This window comes from Xyrauchen texanus, chromosome 45 (assembly GCF_025860055.1).
Source record: "Xyrauchen texanus isolate HMW12.3.18 chromosome 45, RBS_HiC_50CHRs, whole genome shotgun sequence".
NCBI lineage: Eukaryota > Metazoa > Chordata > Actinopteri > Cypriniformes > Catostomidae > Xyrauchen > Xyrauchen texanus.
Window position 1 is genome coordinate 1,296,010 of NC_068320.1, and position 24,065 is coordinate 1,320,074.

At 40.2% G+C, this 24,065-nt stretch overlaps 1 protein-coding gene across 1 annotated transcript in view; it reads left to right on the forward strand.

Moving 5' to 3' along the window:
* Nucleotides 1-9,255, forward strand: part of LOC127637233 (lysine-specific demethylase 5A-like) — a 44,511-nt gene extending 35,256 nt beyond the window's left edge. The window contains exons 23-27 of the mRNA XM_052118190.1: nucleotides 813-938; nucleotides 1,051-1,195; nucleotides 2,590-2,810; nucleotides 3,141-3,563; nucleotides 8,035-9,255. Of these exons, the coding sequence (XP_051974150.1) occupies nucleotides 813-938; nucleotides 1,051-1,195; nucleotides 2,590-2,810; nucleotides 3,141-3,563; nucleotides 8,035-8,241 (1,122 nt within the window). The 3' untranslated portion in view covers nucleotides 8,242-9,255. The remainder of the gene's footprint in view (nucleotides 1-812; nucleotides 939-1,050; nucleotides 1,196-2,589; nucleotides 2,811-3,140; nucleotides 3,564-8,034) is intronic.
* The last annotated feature ends 14,810 nt before the right edge of the window (nucleotides 9,256-24,065 follow it).

Here is a 24,065-nt window from a genome sequence, read left to right on the forward strand (position 1 = left end):
CAATGTAAAATATTACATTTTTTGCATCCGTCTACACAGTTTTTTTTATGTAAACGTATGTTAGATGAATGTCATTGGTAATCTCACCGCATCTTGATGTTTTTTTAGCCCATGTCAAGTTAAAACCAACAAACGCATCTCAACACACCTGCTTTGTCTTCTACTCATCATGCTGCATCTCTTCTTTAGTTTTTTTTGTTTGGTCTGAACGACCCCTTAATGCTAATTCCCACTGCAGCGATCAGCAGCATTTCAGACATTGTAAAATTTGCTGTTGGTAGTCAAGTCAAGTCAATTTTATTTGCATAGCGCCTTTCACAACACACATCGTTTCAAAGCAGCTTTACAGAAGATCAGCATTAACAGACGATAAAACTGTAATGTCTATAAAGTCGATTAATCATCATTGTGTAATTTAGATAAAATACGATTTTTAATAGTGTTTAAAAATAATTAAATGATAATTGTATTAATAACCCCAGTGAGCAAGCTGTAGGCGACTGTGGCAAGGAACACAAAACTCCATAAGATGTGGATTAATGGAGAAAAATAACCTTGGGAGAAACCAGACTCACTGTGGGGGCCAGTTAACGTTAAAAGTGGTAAAGATAACGCTGCCACAACAGACTGTACAACTGTATTTGATGGGGGAAGTGTGAATTGCCCTATGTAGACAGCAATGCAGCTCACTAGTTTTTGGAACAAAGCCATTGATTGTACAACAGTCTTCTGGTGGTTACTGTATGTTGTTGAACTGTGCATTATGAATGATGAGGGTGCTGCATCACTTTTGATTGTTGTGTGATTGTCAGGGTCACATCCAGACGTTTCAGCAGGCGGGATTCAGCAGGGCCACATCGCGACCCTCAATGGACTACGACGATGAAGAGACGGACTCAGACGAGGACATCAGAGAGACTTACGGATATGATGTCAAGGTTACTTAGAGCAGTTAGACGACTTCAAAAACAGTTCCTGAAATTCAAATATATAGGTGTTTTAGTTTCTCTGTCTAATCTCACTCTTGTCTCATGCGTTTGTGTGTATCAGGATTCAGGAGAAGTAAAACCATATTTGTTCTGCGATGAGGAGATTCCAGTCAAATCAGAGGAGGTGGTCAGTCACATGTGGCCAACGACACCGTCATTCTGTGCTGAGCATGCATACTCGTCTGCATCCAAGTCCTGCCCTCAGAGTAAGACACCCAGTACCAGCGTTGGGTATTATTACTTTTTAAAAGTATCTCGTTAGAATATTGCGTTACTCCTTAGAAAAATAAAGTAATTTTTTATGGAAAGTAAATTGTTACTTTTGCGTTCACTTTTTTTATCACAGCCACTCTCTCTTCTGCTATGCTAAGCATTTCATACAAATAATCCATGCATTGCACACAAGAGACATTACAGGTCACAACACTCTTGTCAAAACAACATACTAAACAAACAGATATTAATAATAAAGAATCAATAACATGAATATGCATGATTTGGTTTTCCATCGACATGGAAGCCAATATGAATAATGAAGAATAACAACTGTCTTACCTAAAGCAGCAAAGATCAACACTTGAACCTGCATCATGTATGCCATCATGTGCTCCCATCGACAATGCCAGTCAACTTTAGATGTTTTTATAAGTCAGGATAGAACTCCGCTGAGAATGCCAGTCTAACATTTTCAAGGAATAAGTCTGATGAATAAATGAATATCTCAGTGCACACTTGTTTGGAGTTGAACTTTAAAGCTGCATGTAATACTTGAATGGAGTAGTTTTTAATGCTACCTAAATGTCAGAAAAGCAGTTTGTTTCATGAATCAAACTACTTAGTTTCTATAAATATTCGACATTTTTGTTTTATAATAAATAAGAAATTTTCTCTGCGTCCGCAGTCGATGTAGAACATTGCTGGGAGCCGCTGATCCAGAGTCAGCTTTTCTCATCCCATTCTCCCAGTTACAGTGCGCTCTAACACAGAGAAGTTTGGCTGTATTTCACCCCGTGTATCGTGTCATGGCCAGTGGAAGACTAATCTTACCATCCCTCTGCTTAAACGCATTTACTGATTTTTTTTAACACAGTGTTTATTAACACATGAATCAACTACGTTTCACTCAACCGAATTTTGTTGACCTCATATTACGTTAAAACACGAAATGCGCATGCACGTTAGTGAGTTGATTGACAGGTTATGTCTGTATCTAAAAGGTGATTGGCTCTTTTACCTGCAAGGCAGGACTTCCTTTCTACATCCATTGACTGTTGGGTTATAGAGCTTCGTGGTTGGGTGTTTTGATTTCTCCCATTCATTTAAATAGAAGTGACTCGTCTCTCTCTCTCTGCTAAATAATTTCTGGCCTCACACTCTATAGATCGGCAAGGAGACATAGTGCATGATGGGTGTTGTTGAAGTTTCACACTTTTACTCCTGATTTCTCGCAATACAGAGACAGTAGAGGTGTACAAAAGTAACACGTTACTTTTATCGCATTATCTCCAACACTACCCAGTACATACGTCTACATCTCACAGTGTAGGTTAGTGTGAAACACAACAGCTGTGTCTCTGCTTCTTTGTCTTTTCCTCTTCAGATCCGGCCGCTCCACGCAAGCAGCCGAGGAAAACACAGCTGGTTCCGCGCAGTCTTGAGCCGCCGGTGCTGGAGCTGTCTGCTGCGGCTAAAGCTCAGCTGGAGGAGCTGATGATGGAGGGAGATCTGCTGGAGGTTTCTCTGGATGAAACGCAGCACATCTGGAGGATCCTGCAGGCCACACACCCCCCCTCTGAAGACAAGTTCCTGCAGCTCATGGAGGTCAGCGACACTCTTCCCTTTTAATAGCCCACGTTCACACTGCAAATAAATTCAATTGTTACTCCATTTCTTAGTGTTGCATTTTGTCCTGTTCACCCAGAGCTCTGTTATAAACAGGACTGACAAGCACATTCTGCAACCCATTTAACTCTTGAAAAGTTTCGTTTTAATCCTGTATGACGTTCTTTCATCTGCAGAGTAATTCTTGTTCACTGATTTTCATACAATAGTGTCATGAAAGTTGACATTTGGCCACAGATGTTTCTCAACAGTTCATTGACATCTTAAAAATCAGTCCTTTCACACCCTGGTTCTTCTGTTCTCTTGCAGCCTGAAGATGCTCAGCTGGACAAACCCATCAAGCTGAAGGTTAAAGATGTTGAGAAGAAGAGGAAGAGGAAGCTGGAGAGAGCTGAGCTGCTGCTGGCCGCAAGCAGCTTGGATGGCCGACCTAAGACTAAAGACATGAAACGTGTTCTGGAGCTCAAACCCAAGAAGAAGAAACTGAAGCTGAGCCCGGACAAATCTCGTGAACTCAAGCAGCTCGCCAAACGCCTCGCTAAAGAGGAGAAGGAGCGCAAGAGGAAGGAGAAAGCCGCTGCCAAGGCAGAGTTTTACAAGGAGGGGCTGGAGAAGAAGACTAGGAAGATTCTGGACATTCCCTCAAAGTACGACTGGTCAGGAGCTGAGGACTCCAATGACGAGAATGCCGTTTGTGCGGCCAAGAACTGCCAGCGACCGTGCAAGGATAAGGTTGGTGATGATGCATGATTCTGATGTTGCTTGCTTCAGTCTGGACATAGTTTGTCTTATTATAATGTAAAAATATCTAAACATTCTTAAAATAAGAGAAGCAGAACGGCCTTCGATTTTTAGAGAAATCTAACATAATTTAGTGTGGTTTTTGCTTAAAACAAGAAAAAAATGGTCAATTGGGTAAGGAAAAATTTTCCTAACCCATTGGCAAAAACCTTTTTTGTTGTTAAAAGCATAAACGTTACTACATTTTGTTACAAAATAAGACATTTTGCTTCTCAATGAAATGAATCTGGTTTTAAGTATGTATAGATATTATTATTTTGGATTTATATTAATAATAAATCCATACATTGACCGCATTTAATGAACTTCCACAACACTCTTCAATGTCCAGATTCATTCTACGCCTTCAATCCAAGAGGTTTACATGCTCTTTTACATATAATGAAATATGTCAAATATTGTGTACATCGTGTTCTCTGTAAACTACAGGTGCTAACTCTCTTCTGCTTGCTCTAGGCTGAATTTTAGTCATATCATTCATTTTTATTTATGTCTTCAACAACAGCAGACAAGAGGTTGAAGGATGAATTGATGAAAAAATGTGTTTTAAATAAATATGGTTTTCGTTGCTTTCAACCATCTATTGCTTTAGAAATTGTTTTAAGGGCTTCTAAATATAATCTCTCCTCCTCGCTACAAAAATGTGCTTATTACATTGTATATTACACCTGTTTGTTATCTTGTAGGTCTCGAAATTAATTTATTATGGATATTCAAAATAAAGCATTTACATTATGCATCATTATCTCAATATGACCACGTTCTAACTCAAATCAGAATTTGGTCAAATGTTATCACTCTTTTATTAATAAATTCTGTTAGTCACTGTTTTTCCAAATGTAGTTTTCAAATTTTCTAAATCAATAAAAGTACAAATTTGACAATACCTCATTTACACAAAGGTTGTAGCGTTGAGTAAATAGAACCTAAACTATGCTAATGCAACTCCACAAATGCCAATTAAGCAACAGTTCTGAATAGATAGCTAGGATTGTTGTGGTTATTTTCAGTGACCATATACAACTCTATGATTGGCAGATGAGTGTGCTGTGTACCTTCTCATAGAGGCACAAAATCACTTTCCCAAATATTCAGTTACATCTTTCCTCACTGTTGGAACGACTTTCCCAACTCCATCTGAGCAGCTGATCCTCCAGCTACATTCAGGAAACATCTAAAAGACATATCTTCTGTGAGCACATGACTCAATCCTACTAATGCACTTATCGCCTGTTTTCTCTTGTGAAAAGCAATTGTTCATTCCATTTTTCACGACACTCATTTCCTTCTCTGATCAAAATTGAGCACTTCTCATATTATTGCCCTCTTACGATGATTCACTTTTGCTGTATTCCTCGTTTGTAAGTCGTTTTGGATAAAATCGTTGTTAAAAAATTGTAAGTTTGATGAAATATGCTGACCCGGCAGCTTTAAAACCTGTCTGTCGCTAGAGACGCTATCTTACCATGCACCTTAAAATACCTCTAAATCTGTACTCTTCCACTTGTGTTCCATTTCCAGAGCTGGGGTTCATATCTTAAAGAGACTGCCCTGTCATGTGCATTCACAATAAACATTTTTCACCCAACAGGTGTCATTCAATGGCACTACTGCTGCTTCTGCGTCATGCCCATGTGAGAACACGTGAGGTTTAGTCTACTGATTTTCACTGTCGTGAATTTATTTAGGTCAGTCAAGTTTAGGGAAGTGCAAAACTACCAATTTTCATAATTAACTAGTCGTCCTTATGGATAATAATGTATAATAAAGACTCTGAAACAATCTATTCAGGGTCACGTGATCATAACAGAGGAATATACGGACACTAAGCGCAGCACTTCAACAATGAATCTAATAGATATTCAACAAATAAACAGGCTAAATAACCCTTAACTCTCATTGCACAAAACTATCAAATAAAAGTAATAAGAAAAGCTTCAATGCATAGCGGCACAAAACTGCTTATGCAGAATGATGAGCTTCAGTGTAACTGGATTGCTGGGAGAGCTTCGCTGCGAATTCAGTAGCACAAAACAAGAGTACACGTTCTTTTAAACCTTTTGTACTTTAACCCTCTGAGGTCGACGGACTCGCCGGAGCGTCCTGCTGGATACTTTCGTCATTACAGGGGAAGCAACTTAAAATACTCCGTCATTTTTGGGTATACAGATAAGTGTAAGACATCATTAGAGACTATAAAGGGTCTACTTTTATTTGTGTACACTCACAATAACAACAAATCTTGTGCTTTTGTAAAATAAAGAAAATAAAAAGGGTGAGCTTTCAGCAGTCTCTGTGTTCAGAAACACGTCACAAAAATGAACTGAAACTGCGAATACTTATCACACAAACATGAAACATATGTCTAAAGAAAGCTTAAAATGTCTACATTTAAATAAAACAATTCAAATTTAAAACAAATATTCTCCTGCAATGCAATCTGTATGAAACAAAGCGATGTAATTTATCTCTAATATGATCCCACCCACCAGCAGAGCGCGCCATTCATAAGATAATGTGCTGAGACAATCAATGCAAATGGTGAACACCCCCGACAGTGTTCAGAGGTTTAATGTAAACAATTCATTCACTTTACTGTGCGTTTGTAATGATACTCAGGCGATGAAACTCATGGATAGTGATGAGTTAACATTTTCCTCAGAAGAAGAGAAGGGAGAGATTTGATCCAGCCGAGAATACAATTTTGGACGAGTAAGTCATTTAGTTTTCATTAGTTGACATGTTATTTTATATAAACATGTACATATTTTACTAGTGGGACTGTTTCCAGATTTGCCAGCCAGGATTCAGAGTATTGACATTTGAAATATGACTCCTAATAAGCAAGTTTTAGTTACATTTAAATGTTGTTTCGGCTAAAGCAGGTATTTAAATTGTATGCTGTATAATATAAATATGATATGTAATATGATATAAAAATAATATGAATGTTTAGATTATATTTGATCTTGTGTTTATGCTGCCTCATTATCATCAACAAAGCTTGTGCTTGCAAATATGTGTTCAGGTTAAAAGAGTAAAATAAACTTTAAATATGCCCATATTAGAAAATCAGCATATTATAATGATTTCTGAAGGATCATGTGACACTGAAGACTGCAGTAATGATGCTGAAAATTCAGCTTTGATCACAAATGACATTTTACAATATATTCAAATAGAAAACTGTTCTTTTAAATTGTAAAAAGAGTTTACACAATGTTTTTACTGTATTTTGGATCAAATAAATGCAGTCTTGATGAGCAGAATCAATATTCATGATAGTTCACGCCTCCTCGCATATGACATTTCTAACACTAAAAGTGTCTTACAAAAGTTCAATTACTATATTGTTTTGTATGAATGAGTGATCAGGATGGTTTTCACATAATTTTGTCACAAAAACTCTAGGCTACAAGAGTTAAAATGTAGTTTTTTCAAAAACCACACATAAACGTTATTTTCTCAAATACAAACCTGTACACACGTTGCTCACATATTATAGTAGCCCAGTTTGAGCTGAATACAGTGTTATCAGACTTTAGACATTAATGTGTTTTTAAGCAACTGAAAAAAGCACAAATGTCAAGGCATGTCAAAACTTCTCCAGGGCCCAAAACACCCTCAGACCCCAAAGGGTTAACTATTTATTTAAGCATTGTCAGATAGAATCAGCAAAAGATTTTAATCAGTTGACGATTATTCACTGTTAAACACTGCAAACTAGATTCACACAAATAATTCATTTGAGAAATGCGTCTCCTGTTTAAACCACCACTTCAAATATTTGATATTGGATGACTAGTCCATTAGTCGACCATCCTGGCTCTTGTCAGGTTTATTTGACTTAATCCAGAGAAATAAAAGCTAATAAATAGTTAAAAACAAGTTGCTGGCAGGTGAAATAAATTGCTAATATATAGATTGTTAAGGGACACTTTCAGCATTACGGATGTGACCTTTGCAGTGGAAATGTGAAATTTAACTTCACATATGAAGTACTCATTTCAAGTATATCAAACCATTTGTATGTATAATCATGAACCCATGTAGACTAGTTTTTTCAAGTGTTGGCACTCGTAAGAACATGTTATGTGTAATGCTGATGAAAAATGTCCTTATTTACCCGTAAGATATCACTGAAATAGGTGCCATGAAATATCACAGCTGTTTCTGTAATTGCCCTAGGCTCGGTGAACAGCGGATGTCCAGATCCTTTGTTTAACCAATCAGAAGACTTTCTGCCTGTCAATCATTGTGGACTTTCACAGGGCAGCCCATATATGTTCGAATAAGTTCCGGTGCGGAGTCCTGTTCCTGCGAAACGCTCCGGGTTGGACGGTGAAACGCTGAGTGTGTTCTAAATGCATGTATGAAGTGGTTGTGTTGTGTTGTGTTTCAGGTGGACTGGGTGCAGTGTGACGGCGGCTGTGATGAGTGGTTTCATCAGGTGTGTGTGGGGGTGTCCTGTGAAATGGCTGAGAATGAAGACTACATATGCTCTACGTGCTCGCGTAAAGCCGCTGGAGAGACTGCAGTGATGTCATCGCCCATGTGCAGTCAGTCTGTCCCGTCGCTGCCCCAAAACGACCCGCAGGAGATTAGTTAACCTGCAAACACACAGACATTGAAATGCTACACATGAACTAGTGCATCGACACAGACAAGGACACAGTGTGAATGACATCATTTCTGTCTGATAGATTTAGCTCATTGTTATTGTAGCGTGGGGATGCATGACTCTTTTATCTACCGCAGGGTTCGTTTTCAAACCGTTCCTGGAGCCTCTACAGCGCTGCACATTTTGGAAGTTTCCCTTATTTGGCACACCCAGTTTGGGTCATGGAGTACTTAAGTTACTAATTTAAGTTGATGAGTTTATACAGATGTGTTCAATGAGGGAGACATCCAAAATGGGCAGCGCTGTAGAGGCTCCAGGAACAGTTTAAAAACGACCCCTGATTAAACGCGCACAGGAGAATCTGTTCACCAACTAACCAGCCCAAGTCCACTGGTGGTCAACATGAGCTCCTGCAGCAAATGAACTTCCTGTTTAGACCACAGGGTGGGGTTTAATGGTTGTATTTAGTGAATCTATTTATAATTTAAATGGATTTTAAGCAATTCATGATGACGAGTAACATTTTCTCAGCTTTACTCAAATAAATAATGATCGTGATGATGATGAAGTCTTTTCGATGTGTGATGTTTTTTATGAATTTGAGTTGTTAGCATAGTGAGTGTGTGCAGTATGGGGAATATTTGGCTTACATATAGTCTTGTAATGACAGTGTTTAGATGATTGTTACGAAATGCATAAGATCGATCATGTGAGATGTCAGGAGAGCACACATATCAAAGCGTGTCAAGAAATGTCACCTGTTTATTCCCAGCACCTGCACATTGTTATTTGTGTCCTGTTTGAAACATCCTTTACATTTATAATGTGGGTGAATTTCATCCAAAATATTAGCAAAAACATATTTATATAGAGAAAATGAAACTCATTTAACCCAAAATTCCCATTTTTTGTACAACAAATACTGCTATGAGGTATAAATACCTTATACATGATTTGTTTTTTGTGTATGTTTTGTGTCAACTCACACAATAAACACTTCACACATGCTCCAGTTTCCTTGTGCTTGCGGAATAAGAATATTTTTGCATACAAGTCCTCAAAATGATTCAACATTAAAGTACCCAATTGTCATATTTAAATAAAAGTCAAGATGCCTTTAGTAGATTTAAAGAGTAACTTTACTGAAAAGTAAAAGTATTAAAGTATCAAAAGTACAAGTAAATACATTTACAGTTATGCATTTGGCAGACGCTTTAATCCAAAGCGATTTACAGTGCACTTATTACAGGGACAATCCCCCCAGAGCAACCTGGAGTTAAGTGCCTTACTCAATGACACAATGGTGGTGGCTGTGGGGATTGAACCAGCAACCTTCTGATTAACAGTTATGTGTTTAAACCACTACGCCACTTAAATAAATATTTAAACTATTGTTTGGTGAATTGTTTCAGGGTAAATGCACTTTTTTTTTTTTTACATTTTCATGAGCACATTGTCACATTGATTCATGATACCTTTATTAAATATAGATGTTAAATGGCTTCATATCGATTGATGAACGACTAAATGTTACACATATGAACAGTTCTTGAGGAAAGGCGGGAGACTTGAGCAAATCTTTTTGCACATAACTTCAGTATTTGATAACGTTCATAATGTTACAGACAAAAAGATATCAATTAATTTCTTAAAAACACAGATTAAAACTTGTATGAACAGTCTGTGCTCTTTAGATTCTGATGTGGGGACAGCGCCTGTTGTTCAGGGTTCCCCTCGTGATTTTGATTCAGAATAGTAACTTTTGCTTTTTTAACTGATTTGACCGATTCAAAAGAATCAAATTCACGAGCTGCATGCGGTTCACATTTACAATTGTCATTTTTTGAGGTGTTAAGTTGCAAAAGTAATGAAAAGGTCTGGAGAAATTAATCAGTAATGTAGTGTAGTAAAAGTAAAATTCACAGAAATATTTATACTTGAAAAGGTAGAAATATTCAAAAAAATTACTTAAATACAGTAACAAACTATTTTCCACGTGTTAACACTGAAGGGGGGGTTTACCCCATCTCTTCTCCATATTGAGAAGTTGAATACTTTAACATTTTTGTAGTTGTAATTAAAAAATGTTATTGATTCATATATATATGACAAAGAAAACTCCAATGCATATACAAGGAATCAACATTTTACATTCAAATCCCACTAATACAATTCCACCCTGACACTCAATGAACACCCCTGTGGTCCCACATAACCCAAACAAATATTAATAAAAAACATAATTAAACTAACCTACATCCCCTCCAGTAAAAACAGTAAAAAGTTTATGACTGTCCCAGACTCTGTATTTTGGGTGATGGGGCGAGGAAAATTTGAATGCTCAAAACGTCACACATACAACTCTAAACTTTTAACCACAATTCTTGAATCTTAGCACACCCTCAAAAAAACATGGGTTGTGTCTCCATCTTCTGATTGGCATCGCCAGCAGGTGGGTGTGTCTTTCAGACCAAGCCTATATAATCTATAGGGGGTCCAATAGAATCTATGTAAAATCTTGAACTGCATAAGGAGCACCCTTGCATCTCTAGATGTAGACTAGATGTTTTTGACCACACTCCCTCCTCCAAAACCAAGTTAAAATCTTTCTCCCATAATCTCTTGAGAGAAGTTAAAGCTCCATCCCCCAGACTATGAATTAACAGGGAGTAATACACTGATGCCTCATGACCTTTTCCAAAAGCAGTAATCACCACTCTTTAGGGGTGTGTGCTACTCCCAAAAATAATACGGAGTACATGGCACAGCTGTAAATACCTATAGAACTGAGATCTGGGAATCCCAAATTTTCAAAAGATCTCAACACTCCACTCACAGAGTGTAATAACCCCCCTCACAATCCACTCTGACCAGCAGAAAGGGGACTTATTAATACATAATTTTGGGTTTAGCCATATGCTCGAGGCAACACAAATAAATATACAAATTAAACACTCTGGCACTCGGTGGACAAAAAAAAGTGGCCAATGCGAGATAACAGGGTGTGACTTAACTATTCCGGTTAATTTAATAGAAAGGCTTTGTAATGGCAAAATAGGGGCAAGAACTTCCTGTTCAATACTAAACCAGGTAGAGAGGCTCTCTCAGGTGGAAGCAACTAATGAGTCAAATGTCTGAGGCTGATTGACAAAGATGGGCTAGGTCTTCCCGAGATTTTGTTTTATTATTATCATTCGGTCTATGTAATTTATTGAAATGCAATCTGAGTCATTTAACATTCCAAATGAAGGACTTCACTATACTATCAAATTGCTTGAAATAAGAGAGGAGGACATCTACAGGCAGAGATTGTAGCAGGTAGTTGAATTTTGGAAAACAATATATTTTAATAACATTACCCTTCCCAATCATAGATAAATGTAATGAAGCCCACCTGCCCACATCGCTCGAAAACCTTTTTATGAAAGGGTCAAAATTAACTCTGACTAAATCAGACAAATTTGCTGGGAATAAATTACCCAAATACTTAAACTGGGGCTGCTGTGGCTCAGGTGGTAGAGATGGTTGGCCACTAATCGCAGAGTTGGTGGTTCGATTCCTGGCCCACATGACTCAACATGCCAAAGTGTCCTTGGAAAATTAACTCTGCAACTCCAAGTTGCTCCCAATGGTAGGCTAGCGCCTTGCATGTCAGCTCTGCTGTTGTGAGTGTATGCCTGGCTGGAAAGCCATTATTGGGCAGAGACAACTTCAGATTTAGACCAATTGACTCTGTATCCTGAGAACTCCTGAGAATAGGCTCAGGCAAGGCGTAGATCTAGTAGGGTTGGAGACAAAATATCAATAGCAAAAGCTTATGTGCCATACCACCCCTGGAATCTTCCCTTCTTATTGCAGCTGCAAGACAGAACATTAATGGAGCAAGAGGGCAACCTGCCGGGTGACCCAATCCAGTGTAAAATAATCTGAAATGAATCCATTTGTGTGTACCACCACTAATGGGTGTCTATAAAGTAACTTAATCCATCCATTAAAAGTATTCCCAAATCCATATATTTCCAAAATCTTAAAAAGATAATCCTATTGTACCATATCAAACTCCTTTTTGGTGTCAAGTGAGATGGCCACGATTGGAGTCTGATCATTTGCCACTGACCAAATGATAGAGATGAAACACCTAACATTATCAGACGAGCTATGAACCCGAATTGACCCCACCTGATCTGCATGTATAAGAGATGTCATAACTTAGCTAGTATTTTTTACAATATTTGAACTTCTGGATCAGGGAAATTGGACGATAACCCTTACACTCGATTGGATCTTTGTCTTTTTTAAAAATCAGACTGATCCGGTCTTGAGTCATGGTTGGAAGAAGCTTTCCATTCTTTAATGATTCCGTATAAACTTCTAACTAAAGTGGAGCCAGCTCTGTAGCATAAGATCTAAAATATTCAGCGGCAAAACCATCTGGCCCCGGAGCCTTGACTGTAGGCAAGGCCTTAATTACCTTGCCAAGCTCCTCCAAGATTATCTCAGAATCAAGATAATTTTTTGCTCCGTCATCAGTTTAGGGAGTTCTAATGGTTCCACAAAGTTTCTAATATCTTCATCAGTAGACGAAGATGTGGAACTATAAAGATCAAGATAGAATTCTTTAAAATAATTATTTATATCACTGGCTGAGGTAAATATTTTACACCAGCAGATTTCACTGAGGTAAGTGTTTTTAGTCTTTTCTCAGCACCCAAGCCTCGGGACGTGCTTTTGCCTCCCAACGCATTATTACCTGTTCCCCCCCCTGCGAAGCCCCATCAGGTACGTCAAAATCATTTGTCCTGTTAGTGCCCCTCGCCTGGAATCTGGACGCGTGGCTTCCACTGTCCAACCCATCGCGCTGGTTGGCTAAGACTCGGCTACGCGATTCAATTCACCTGGCTCCCGCCTCGTTTCAGTGGTATTCACTCCACCTCCATACACGGCAAAAAAGCCAGCGCTTTACGGGCAGTAAAGAGTGACGCTGCAAATACACATCAGATATCTTCTTCGGAGCCGAGAGAGCAGTCACAGAGCTGAATTCCTCTGCCATTCATTCATCTCTACAAGCTGTTGGTTTTACGGCGCTTTCCAGCGGTTCTCCCCCTCGCACACTACGTTGTGCTGAGCACACACCCCTGGGCGCTTCAGCAGCAGAAAAAGAGCTCACGGAGTGAATAACTTCGTTTATATATATATTTATATTCCCATATACATATATATATATAAACACCAATAAAAGTGTATATTTCTCTAAAAGAGTGGCGCAAACGGTGAAGCGTCTTTTTCAAGAGGTCTTTCCATTTGTGTGTATTTCCTGGTTGCGGTCGTTGTCTCTCCCCATCTGATGGCCACAATCGCTGCCTCTCGTGTCTGGTTGCTACCCACACAGAGTCAGCATTTGTGGATGGTCTTGAACCCAATCGAGATGTTACCATGAAATCCAGTTGAGGATTGATATCTACACTGAACGGCCGCACCTGCAAAGATGGTGTGAGAATGTAAGATGGCGAATTGCTCAGATCCCACTCGGAAAACCATTTTCCAAAAATAGCGGCAATTTGGGAAGCACTAAAACCACTCCGTATGAATGTAAGCAGAATTTTTGTGCAGGTTCTATAGTTTTCGCATGAGTGAAAGTGAGCGGTATATGACTGATAAGAATAGTTTTAGTGTAAGCTTGTTTTTTTTTGTATATACTTTGGAGGAATACTGACCTAAAGTGTTTGGAGGACTTTGTGCAACAAACAGTCATTAGTCTTTGACGTTTCAATCACATTAGTTTTGGAGTTGTCAGTGTGTCGTGCCATGTGTATACACTACCAATGCTCTGCTCTTCAAACGCATCAAGCTGTTTATGTACCTGTGATGATGCATCGCCGACAGCTTGTGCGAAATGGCCTGTCATGTAATGGAAAAGCATTTGTGCTGCTAATGCCTTGTATTGGTTTTAGGGGACAAAATCAAGGGAATCAAGTCGGAGCACATTGTTTTACAATGGTTTGTGGGTTTTTCATAAAGGCATTTTTTGAGATTTTGCTAATACATTTGGCACTGTTTTCTTTCTGTCATCTAGGCCTTTACTGTATTCTCAGACTGTTGCCTTTTCTTTGCACAATTCTCACTTTCAGTCACCCATTTGTGTGAATATCAGGATATACACAATTGGGCTGAAACTAACGATTATTTTGATTATCGATTAACGACTATTCAGCGATTATTGCACCGATTAATCATTAGCCCTTAACCGATTATTCAGTTTGTACCCTGACTTAAAAGGTTGTATTAAACATGCTTACTAACAATAAAGAGAACAAAATTATCTTTTAAAAATACCTCTACATGACATTCATTGAATTAAAGGAAAAAATACTTCATAGTTTAATTCAGTACAGAAATTCACTGCAAAAAATTCCTCTTGTGATCAAGTGTTTTTGTCTTGATTTCCATTTAAAATTGTCTAAAATTTTAAATCCTTAAAACTAGATAAATTTACTTGAGAAGCAACATATAAGATATTTAGACTTGCTTTGAGAGGATGTATCTTAAATGTATGTGCATTTTATTCACTTGATTGTACTTCTGCGACTGCAGTAAAGACAAAATATATTTATATTCAAGATCTATTCTCTAAAAGCAAGTATAAATATCTTGTATGCTGCTTCTCAGGTGAATGCATCTTATTTAAAGGATTTTTAGATATTATATCCAACATTCTCAGATAACAATTTTTTCTTCTGCAGAATAGTTCCTGAAGTAAATGTACATTGTTTTAAATTAGCTTAAGATGTTTTTGTTGGAAAACAAGTCAAAACAAATCATAAACATATATTTTTTCAGTGTATAATGGGGCAAAGACTTCCTCTCTCACCTTTTTTTCACTTCAATCCATCTTTAACTCACAAAAAACAAACTCTCTATTATTAATAAAGCTGCATACTGCCAATTTTCTTAACAATAAGAAATGCAGTGACACATACTATGATTCAATAAGTCACGAGTCATCATGTTATCATCTAGCTGCATTAAGTGTGTGTGCTCGAGGGATGAGCATCCCCTGACCGAGTGTGCATCAGCCGATGCAGTTTCAGTCTTTCCCCCTTAGATCGGGACATTCACACGACTCATAGAAGAGGTGCTGACCACACAGAGAAATGGCAATTTCAGAGTTTATTTACATGATCTGCTTCTGAATTAATTGAACTTTAATAAAGCTGTTACGCATTAAATGTAACTGCATTAACCCTCTGGTGTCTGAGGGTGTTTTGGGCCCTGGAGAAGTTTTGACATGCCTTGACATTTGTGCTTTTTTCAGTTGCTTAAAAACATATTAATGGCTAAAGTCTGATAAAACTGTATTCAGCTGTCATAGAATCCAGTTCCACAATCCACCCCACGTCTTCCAGTTCCCACACTCGCTCACAATCCCCAGAATATTAGTTTCACCTGCACTGTTTTTTTGGACTCTATTTATACCTGGCCAGTTTACCTTTAGTTTGTTGGTTATTGTTTATATGTTAGCTCACTTAACTAGCTCCCGTAAAACCCTTGTAGTTTATCTGTCCGTTCTCTCTCGTGTTTGTTTTCCCTGCCCTGTTCCGCCTGTTTGTTTATTCACCTGATCTCCTGGCTTTTGACCTGTATTCTGTTTTACGACACTTCTCTGGATTTGCCCTCTGTACTTTTGGAAGTCTGTTATTAAAACCATTTCTGCATTTGAATCCATCTCGTCCTGATTCATCACAGAATAACCAACCGCTATCATGGATTCAGCGGAAAACCTACAAAGCTCCTTTGAACGGATGTGTGCGGCGATTTCAGCTCAAGGATCTACAGTTGGAAGGCATGAACAGGCATTGACCGCTCAAGGACAGCAGATCCAGGAAATATTACAGATGGTACGTGCTTTATCTGATCAATTAAACCCCGTTCAGCCTTCCACTCCTGTTCAACCTGCACCTGTCCAAGTACCTGTAGAAATTTCTGACTCGCTGCCGAGCGCAGCTAGTTTTGTACCTCCTGAGAGGTTTGATGGCTCTTCAGATAATTGCCGGGGCTTTCTTATGCAGTGTAGCGTTTTTCTACAGTATCATCCCCATCTACGTTCGGACAGTGAGAAGGTTCATTTTATGATCTCCCTGCCTGTTGGCAGAGCAAGACAGTGGGCCACTGCTCTATGGACGGCTAATAGCCCTGTTCTATCCTCGTATGTTCAGTTCTGTGACCAAATTGCCAGGGTATTCGATCACCCGGCAGCCGGGAGAGATATAGGTAGCCGCCTTGTGGATATCAAGCAGGGGTCGCGTACTGCAGCTGACTATGCTTTAGACTTTCGCACCCTTTCCGCAGGGAGCGGATGGAGCGAACCAGCACTGTTAACTTGAATTTGGAGGATTATATCCAGCTTTCCATCTCGGTTGATAACCTGTTGCGCGATCGCACATACAGACATTCTTCCAGTGGTTCCGAACGAACCGTACGCCCTAACCCATTACAAGCCTCACCTGTGGGAAATGTTGCTCAACCTGAACCCATACAACTTGGTCGCTCCCCTCTAACTCCCGCTGAGCGAAGGAGACGTTTAACGCAGCACCTCTGCTTATACTGCGGTCAGCCAGGACATCGTATTGTTTCATGCCCTCTGCGGCCCCAGTCTTCGTCCTCCATGAGCCAGGTCAGAACCTCTGTCATTTTGGACATTACTCAAAAGCAAGTTACGCTTCCCGTCATGTTGTCAGTTAATGATGTCTGTTTCTCTACTCCAGCCATAGTCGATTCCGGAGCGGCCGGGAATTTCATTGATGAACATTTGGTTCAGAGTCTAGGTATTCCCCTCTGTTCAGTTGAGCCGCCAATTAAAGTTAATGCATTGGATGGAGCACCACTTGGATCCGGGTTCGTCACCCACAGAACTGTACCACTGACGCTCCAGGTGGGCCTTTTTCATGAGGAAATTATTTAATTTTTTGTTCACCCAGAGACTCTGTAGTTTTAGGCCATCCTTGGCTAAACCTCCATGACCCCCATATTTCCTGGTGCATGGGGGAGCTGTCAAGCTGGAATGATTACTGCTTCTCACTCTGTCTGAGTTTACCTGTTTGTTCAACCTCCGTGGAAAGTCCAGAAATTAAGTTTCCTGTATCCGTCCCCTCTGAGTATTCTGCATATGCTGATGTTTTTGCAACTCCGGTTGCCCTTCCTCCACATCGTAGCTGGGATTGCACCATTGATCTTCTTCCGGGGGCTTCTCTCCCTAAGTGCAGAGTGTACCCCTTGTCGCTCCCAGAATCTAAGGCGATGGAGGATTACATTGATGAGGCACTAAACCTTGGTATAATTCGTCCTTCGACTTCCCCTGTAGCATCAGGGTTCTTCTTTGTAGAGAAAAAGGACGGCAGACTCCGTCCTTGTATTGACTACCGTGCCTTGAATGATGTCACAGTGAAATTCATGTATCCCTTGCCTCTTATCCACCCGACACTGGAACTTGTCAGTAAAGCCCAGATTTTTTCCAAACTTGACCTCAGGAGTGCAACAACCTCATTCGCGTCAGGGAAGGAGACGAATGGAAAACTGCTTTCATCACCACCAGGGGGCACTATGAATACTTGGTTATGCCGTATGGCCTCGCTAACTCAGTATTCCAATCTTTCATGAATGAGATTTTTCAAGACATGATTGATCAGCTCCTGATTATATACATTGATGACCTACTAATTTTCTCCTCTAACCTGTCTGAACACATGGATCATGTGTCGCGGGTGCTACAAAGGCTCAGGGAACATTCCTTGTTCGTCAAAGCTGAAAAATTTGAATTTCATCGTTCGTCTGTCTCTTTTCTGGGCTATGTCTTGTCTGCGGCACCATGAAGATGGAGACCAACAAGGTCTCAGCGGTCCAGTCCTGGCCTGAACCCAAAACGCTGAAGGAGCTTCAACGTTTCCTGGGGTTTGCTAATTACTATAGACGTTTCATTAGAAACTTCGGAATGATAGCCGCGCCCCTCACAACTCTGACACGAGGTAAACCCAAAACTTTATTTTGGACCCCATCAGCCCAACAGTCTTTTTAAGGCCCTCAAGAATGCATTTACCTGTTCCCTGGTGTTGAAACAGCCTAATCCTTCTCTGCCCTTCGTTGTGGAGGTCGACGCCTCAGAATCTGGCGTGGGAGCCGTCCTCTCACAAAGGCACGGTGAACCTGCAAAATTATACCCCTGTGCATTTTACTCCCATAAGTTGTCTCCCCCCGAACAAAATTATGATGTTGGTAACCGAGAGCTGCTGGCCATCAAGTTGGCCTTAGAAGAGTGGCGTCATTGGTAGGAGGCAGAGATGGGACCAAGTCACACATGTGCAAGTCTCAAGTAAGTCTCAAGTCTTAACCTTCAAGTCTCAAGTAAGTCCCAAGTATTTTTTTCTTGGCCAAGTCAAGTCAAGTCAAGTCACAGGCTATGTCAAGTCAAGTCCAAGTCAAGTCACAGGCTATGTCAAGTCAAGTCCAAGTCAAGTCACCTTATTATTGTAATTTTACCTGAAGAATCTGATCATAATAAAGTGAAAAGACAAGATATAAGTAACTGTCAGTAAATTACAATACTCATGTTCAGTAAAATACATCATGGAATCAAACAAAATTGTAACTTCATACAATTATTTATTTTTCACTTCTGCCAACAGTGTTTGAAATGTTTTAAATTTTCAACATTGAGTCCATAAAACAAATAACAGCTTAACATCCAACAGACTCCTCTCTGAACACCTCCCTCTCTCTCTCTCTCTCTCTCAAACACAGTTACGTACATTAAACTTTGTTACATTTCTCCTCTCTCTCTCACACACACTCACTCTCACACACACTCTCTCTCACACACACTCTCTCTCCCACACTCCCACACTCACTCTCACACACTCACACTCTTACACACTCCCACACCCACACTCACTCACTCTCGCGCTCACACACACACACACACACACTCACTTTCGCGCTCTCACACTCCCACACCCACACTCACTCACACACACACTCAGAGTATATCCATTAGTCATTACCTCTTTTACAAGGTATTGCACCTTGAGGTACCAGCGCGCGTGAACATCATGGCAACATACAAAACAAAGTACCTCGCGCGGGAAACACTTAAGCGCGTAACTAACGTAAATCAAGCAGGCTAGTATGCAGCATAAGCCACGAAGTGTTGGCGAAATAAAAAATTAATGGACAGATTTTTTTTTTCCAGAAAACTTCTTGCACAAAATAAATTCAAGCACTTTCAAGGACCTGTATCTATGTATGTTTATTTTCAAGAACTTTCCAGGGCCTTGAATTTTATTTTTCAGATTCACAAACTTTCAAGGATTTCAAGGACCCGTGGGAACCCTGCTATTATTACATTAGCTAACTACCAACTAACCAGATAAAATTAACAAATTGACAAGCACTTACTGGGCAGAATGGCTCTTCAAATGGCGGACGAAATTGGAGGTTGTCGTGATCTTAACGTTGCATGTCTTGCAAAGCGCTGTTCGTCTTTTGCCATCTTGATATTAATTTTTGAAGCCGAAAGCGATGACCCTCGGTAACGTTACCCCTCCGGCTGACATGTTCCTGTGTTATCTGATCTAAGTGGGCATGGTGTGCGTAAGGTACGAGAGGGCATGGCTGATGATAGCCTATAGTGTCATGATCCAGTCATGACAAAACTATTCTCAGCCTGCGCTCCAGCTGGATCAACTTTATTTTTTAAAATAATGTACATATTTTATATTCAAACTGAAAACATGATGTGATTAACACTCAAGTCATTCAAGTCTTCATGTCTCTAGTCAAGTCAAGTCCCGAGTCTTTAACTTCCAAGTCCGAGTCAAGTCTCAAGTATTTTATTTTTTGTCAAGTCAAGTCACAAGTCATAAAAATAGCGACTCGAGTCGACTCGAGTCCAAGTCACCAAGTCACAAGTCTCCATGTCTGGTAGGAGGGTTCTAGGTACCCTTTTGTCGTATTTACCGATCACAAGAACATGGAATACATTCGCTCTGCTAAAAGGTTAAACTTCAGACAGGCCCGATGGGCAATGTTCTTTGCTCGTTTCAACTTTTCAGTCACCTACCACCCAGGGTCTCAGAATACCAAGGCCGATGCCCTCTCCAGGCTTTATTACAATGACTCCCAACCTACAGAGCCCGACACAATCCTTCCTGCTTCATGCCTAGTGGCCCCAGTTAGATGGGAACTATTGGAGACTATACAACATGCCCAAAGGAATGAACCGGCACCACCTCAGACTCCCCCGGACAAGACGTATGTGCCAGCAGTGGTTCGTCCCCAGTTGATGCAATGGGTGCATACATCGCTTTGTTCTGGTCATCCGGGTATCACTCGTGCTCTAGAATTGCTCTCTAGAAAATTTTGGTGGCCCTTTTTGGCTGAAGATGCTCGTGACTATATTCTGTCTTGTCCTATCTTTGCCCAATCCAAAACGCCTCGCAGCCTGCCAGCTGGACTCCTTCAGCCATTACCCATCCCTAACCGGCCGTGGTCACACATCTTCATGGACTTCATAACTGATTTGCCGCTTTCAGACAATTGCACTACCATCCTAGTAGTTATCGACAGATTCTCCAAAATGAGCCGTTTGGTTCCTTTGTCCGGACTACCCAACGCCACCCAACTTGCAGATGTTATAGTTAACCACATATTCCGAAATTTTGGCATCCCAGAAGAGATTACTTCCGACAGGGGAACCTAGTTCACATCCAGATTCTGGCGCACCTTTTGTGATCGACTGAGGATCCAACTAAGTTCTCCTTTGGATACCACCCACAAACTAACGGTCAAACAGAACGTCTGAACCAAGAAATCGGCAAGTATCTCAGAGCCTATTGCTCACAGAACCAGACTACCTGGAATACCTACCTCCCTTGGGCTGAGTACGCCCAAAACTCTCATCAGTTCATCCACCCAACTCACCCCGTTTCAATGTGTCCTGGGTTATCAATCACCTCTGTTCCCGTGGGAGGCTGAGCCAAGTGATGTTCCTGCCGTGGATGCCTGGGCCCAAAGATGAACTCAAGTCTGGAGAGAGACCCAGAATGATCGTCTGCAGCAAGCCACTCAAACTCAGAAAACTAAAGCTGACAGGCGACGCAGACCCACACCCATCTTCCATCCGGGCTCTGCTAGACTCCAGACGTTGCGGCTGCCAGTTGCAGTACTTGGTAGACTGGCAGGGCTATGGACCCGAGGAGCAATCTTGGGTGCTGTCGAGGGACATCTTGGACCGTGAGCTGAAAGAAAATTTCCACCTTCAGCATCCAGATCGACCTGCACCGCTTCCTAGGGGCCAAACTCCTCGTCACCGAGCGCGGTCGTCTGGAGCCGTCCGCAGAAGAGGGGTAAGTACTGTCATAGAATCCAGTTCCATAATCCACGTCTTCCAGTTCCCACACTCGCTCACAATCCCTAGAATATTAGTTTCACCTGCGCTGTTTTTTGGACTCTATTTATACCTGGCCAGTTCACCTTTAGTTTGTTGGTTATTGTTTGTATGTTAGCTCACTTAACTAGCTCCTGTAAAACCCTTGTAGGTTATCTGTCCGTTCTCTCTCGTGTTTGTTTTCCCTGCCCTGTTCCGCCTGTTTGTTTATTCACCTGATCTCCTGGCTTTTGACCTGTATTCTGTTTTACGACGCTTCTCTGGATTTGCCCTCTGTACTTTTGGAAGTCTGTTATTAAAACCATTTCTGCATTTGAATCGATCTCGTCCTGATTCATCACATCAGCACAAACTGGGCTACAATAATATGTGAGCAACATGTGTGTACATGTTTGTTTTTTTGAGAAAATAACGTTTATGCATTGTTTTTGAAAAAACGAACATTTTAAGTCACTGAAATAAGGTCATGTAACACATACTAAACATTTGTCCACAAGCCTTTTGAGAAAGGCCTAGAGTTTTTGCTACAAAATAATGTGAAAACCATCCTGATCACTCATTCATACAAAACAATATACTAATTTAACTTTTGTAAGACAATTTTAGCGTTGAAAGGTCATATGCGAGGAGGTGTGAACTATCATGAATATTGAGGTAATTTACACCTGAGGAGACAAAAGACCCTCCCCTGGGCCTATCAATGAGAGATAGAGAATGTGAGGAGACTTAATGATCAAAATCAAGTTTTAAGTTAAAAGAAGTAATCTGACTGTACATTTTCTTTAAATAAAGACTATATTTAATTTTAGACCTACACTACCGTTTAAAAGAAATCTCTTCTGCTCACCAAGACTGCATTTATTTGATCCAAAATACAGTAAAAACAGTGATATTTTGAACTATTTTTACAATTTAAAAGAACAGTTTTCTATTTAAATATATTGTAAAATGCAATTTGTGATCAAAGCTGAATTTTCAGCATCATTACTGCAGTCTTCAGTGTCACATGATCCTTCAATAATCATTATAAAATGGTGATTTTCTAATATGGGCATATTTAAAGTGCATTTTACTCATTTAACCTGAACACATATTTGCAAGTACAAGCTTTGTTGATGATAATGAGGCAGCATAAACACTAGATCAAATATAATCTAAACATTCATATTTATATCATATTTATATCATACAGCATACAATTTAAATACCTGCTTTAGCATTTAAATGTAACTAAAACTTGCTTATTAGGAGTCATATTTCAAATGTCAATACTCTGAATCCTGGTTGGCAAGTCTGGAAACAGTCCCACTAGTAAAATATGTACATGTTTATATAAAATAGGGTGTCAACTAATGAAAACTAAATTACTTACGCATCTGAAATTGTATCCTCGGCTAGATCAAGTCTCTCTTCAAAATACAAACGTTCATCGGAGTCCCGCTCTTCTTCTGAGGAAAATGTTAACTCTTCCTTATTATCCAGGAGTTTCCTCGCCTGTGTATCATTACAGACGAGCAGTAAAGTGAATTAATTTTTTGCATCAAAGCTCGCTGTGTCGTGGAAAATCGTGATTAATCTCTCTAAATTGTAAGAAAACTCTCAGAGTCTTGAGTTCCAGATGCCAAAGTTGTAGTTTATTGAACACCAACAAACTTGAGACCGGTCAGCTGTCCATTCTGACTCATTATCCTAAGTTCTCAGTTATATACCTTTTTGTTATCTTGTTACCCACCATCTCTGACTAACGAGGTCACTGCCTTGTTTCTTTCCCTAACCCATCTATTAAAAAGAAACATATATCTTTGGTAGCCTCTCATATCTTGACCTCATGTTACAGTTCATGGACAGAGTACATCCTATTCGGGAACGGGAAGATGGCGCCGGTGTACGTGGCATGCCGTCTGATATCTCTGCTTCTCTGCGCTATATTTGTGGTTTTAAACACATCTAACTGCTACTCGCTTCTGGTTTATGATCGCCAATTACTTCTGGAAATTCAAGACTCTTTTGTGGCCACATATAACCCAGAGTTAAAAAGCTCTGTGGCTGGATCACAATCCTGCTCCCCAAACTCTACCTGGGATATTCCAGAATATCTGCGCAGTTGGCATCGTGGGGTTCCCCGCAGAAAGCGCCGCAGGAGACGCGGCAAGCGCGGAGGGGTTGCTGTAAAACTGAAAATGACACTGTACGCCGCCCGCGTGTCCAGCCACTTTCCAATGATGACGCGGATTCTAGGCGTTGGACGATGTGCTGGATGGCGTTTGCTCGATCCACCTGTTCGCTGGCTTCGGACCATCATTCAGGATTCTCCTTCGACGATCCCCAGTTACCCTCCTATCCGTGTTCGTCGCGGTGGAGCTACTCAAGAGAATCT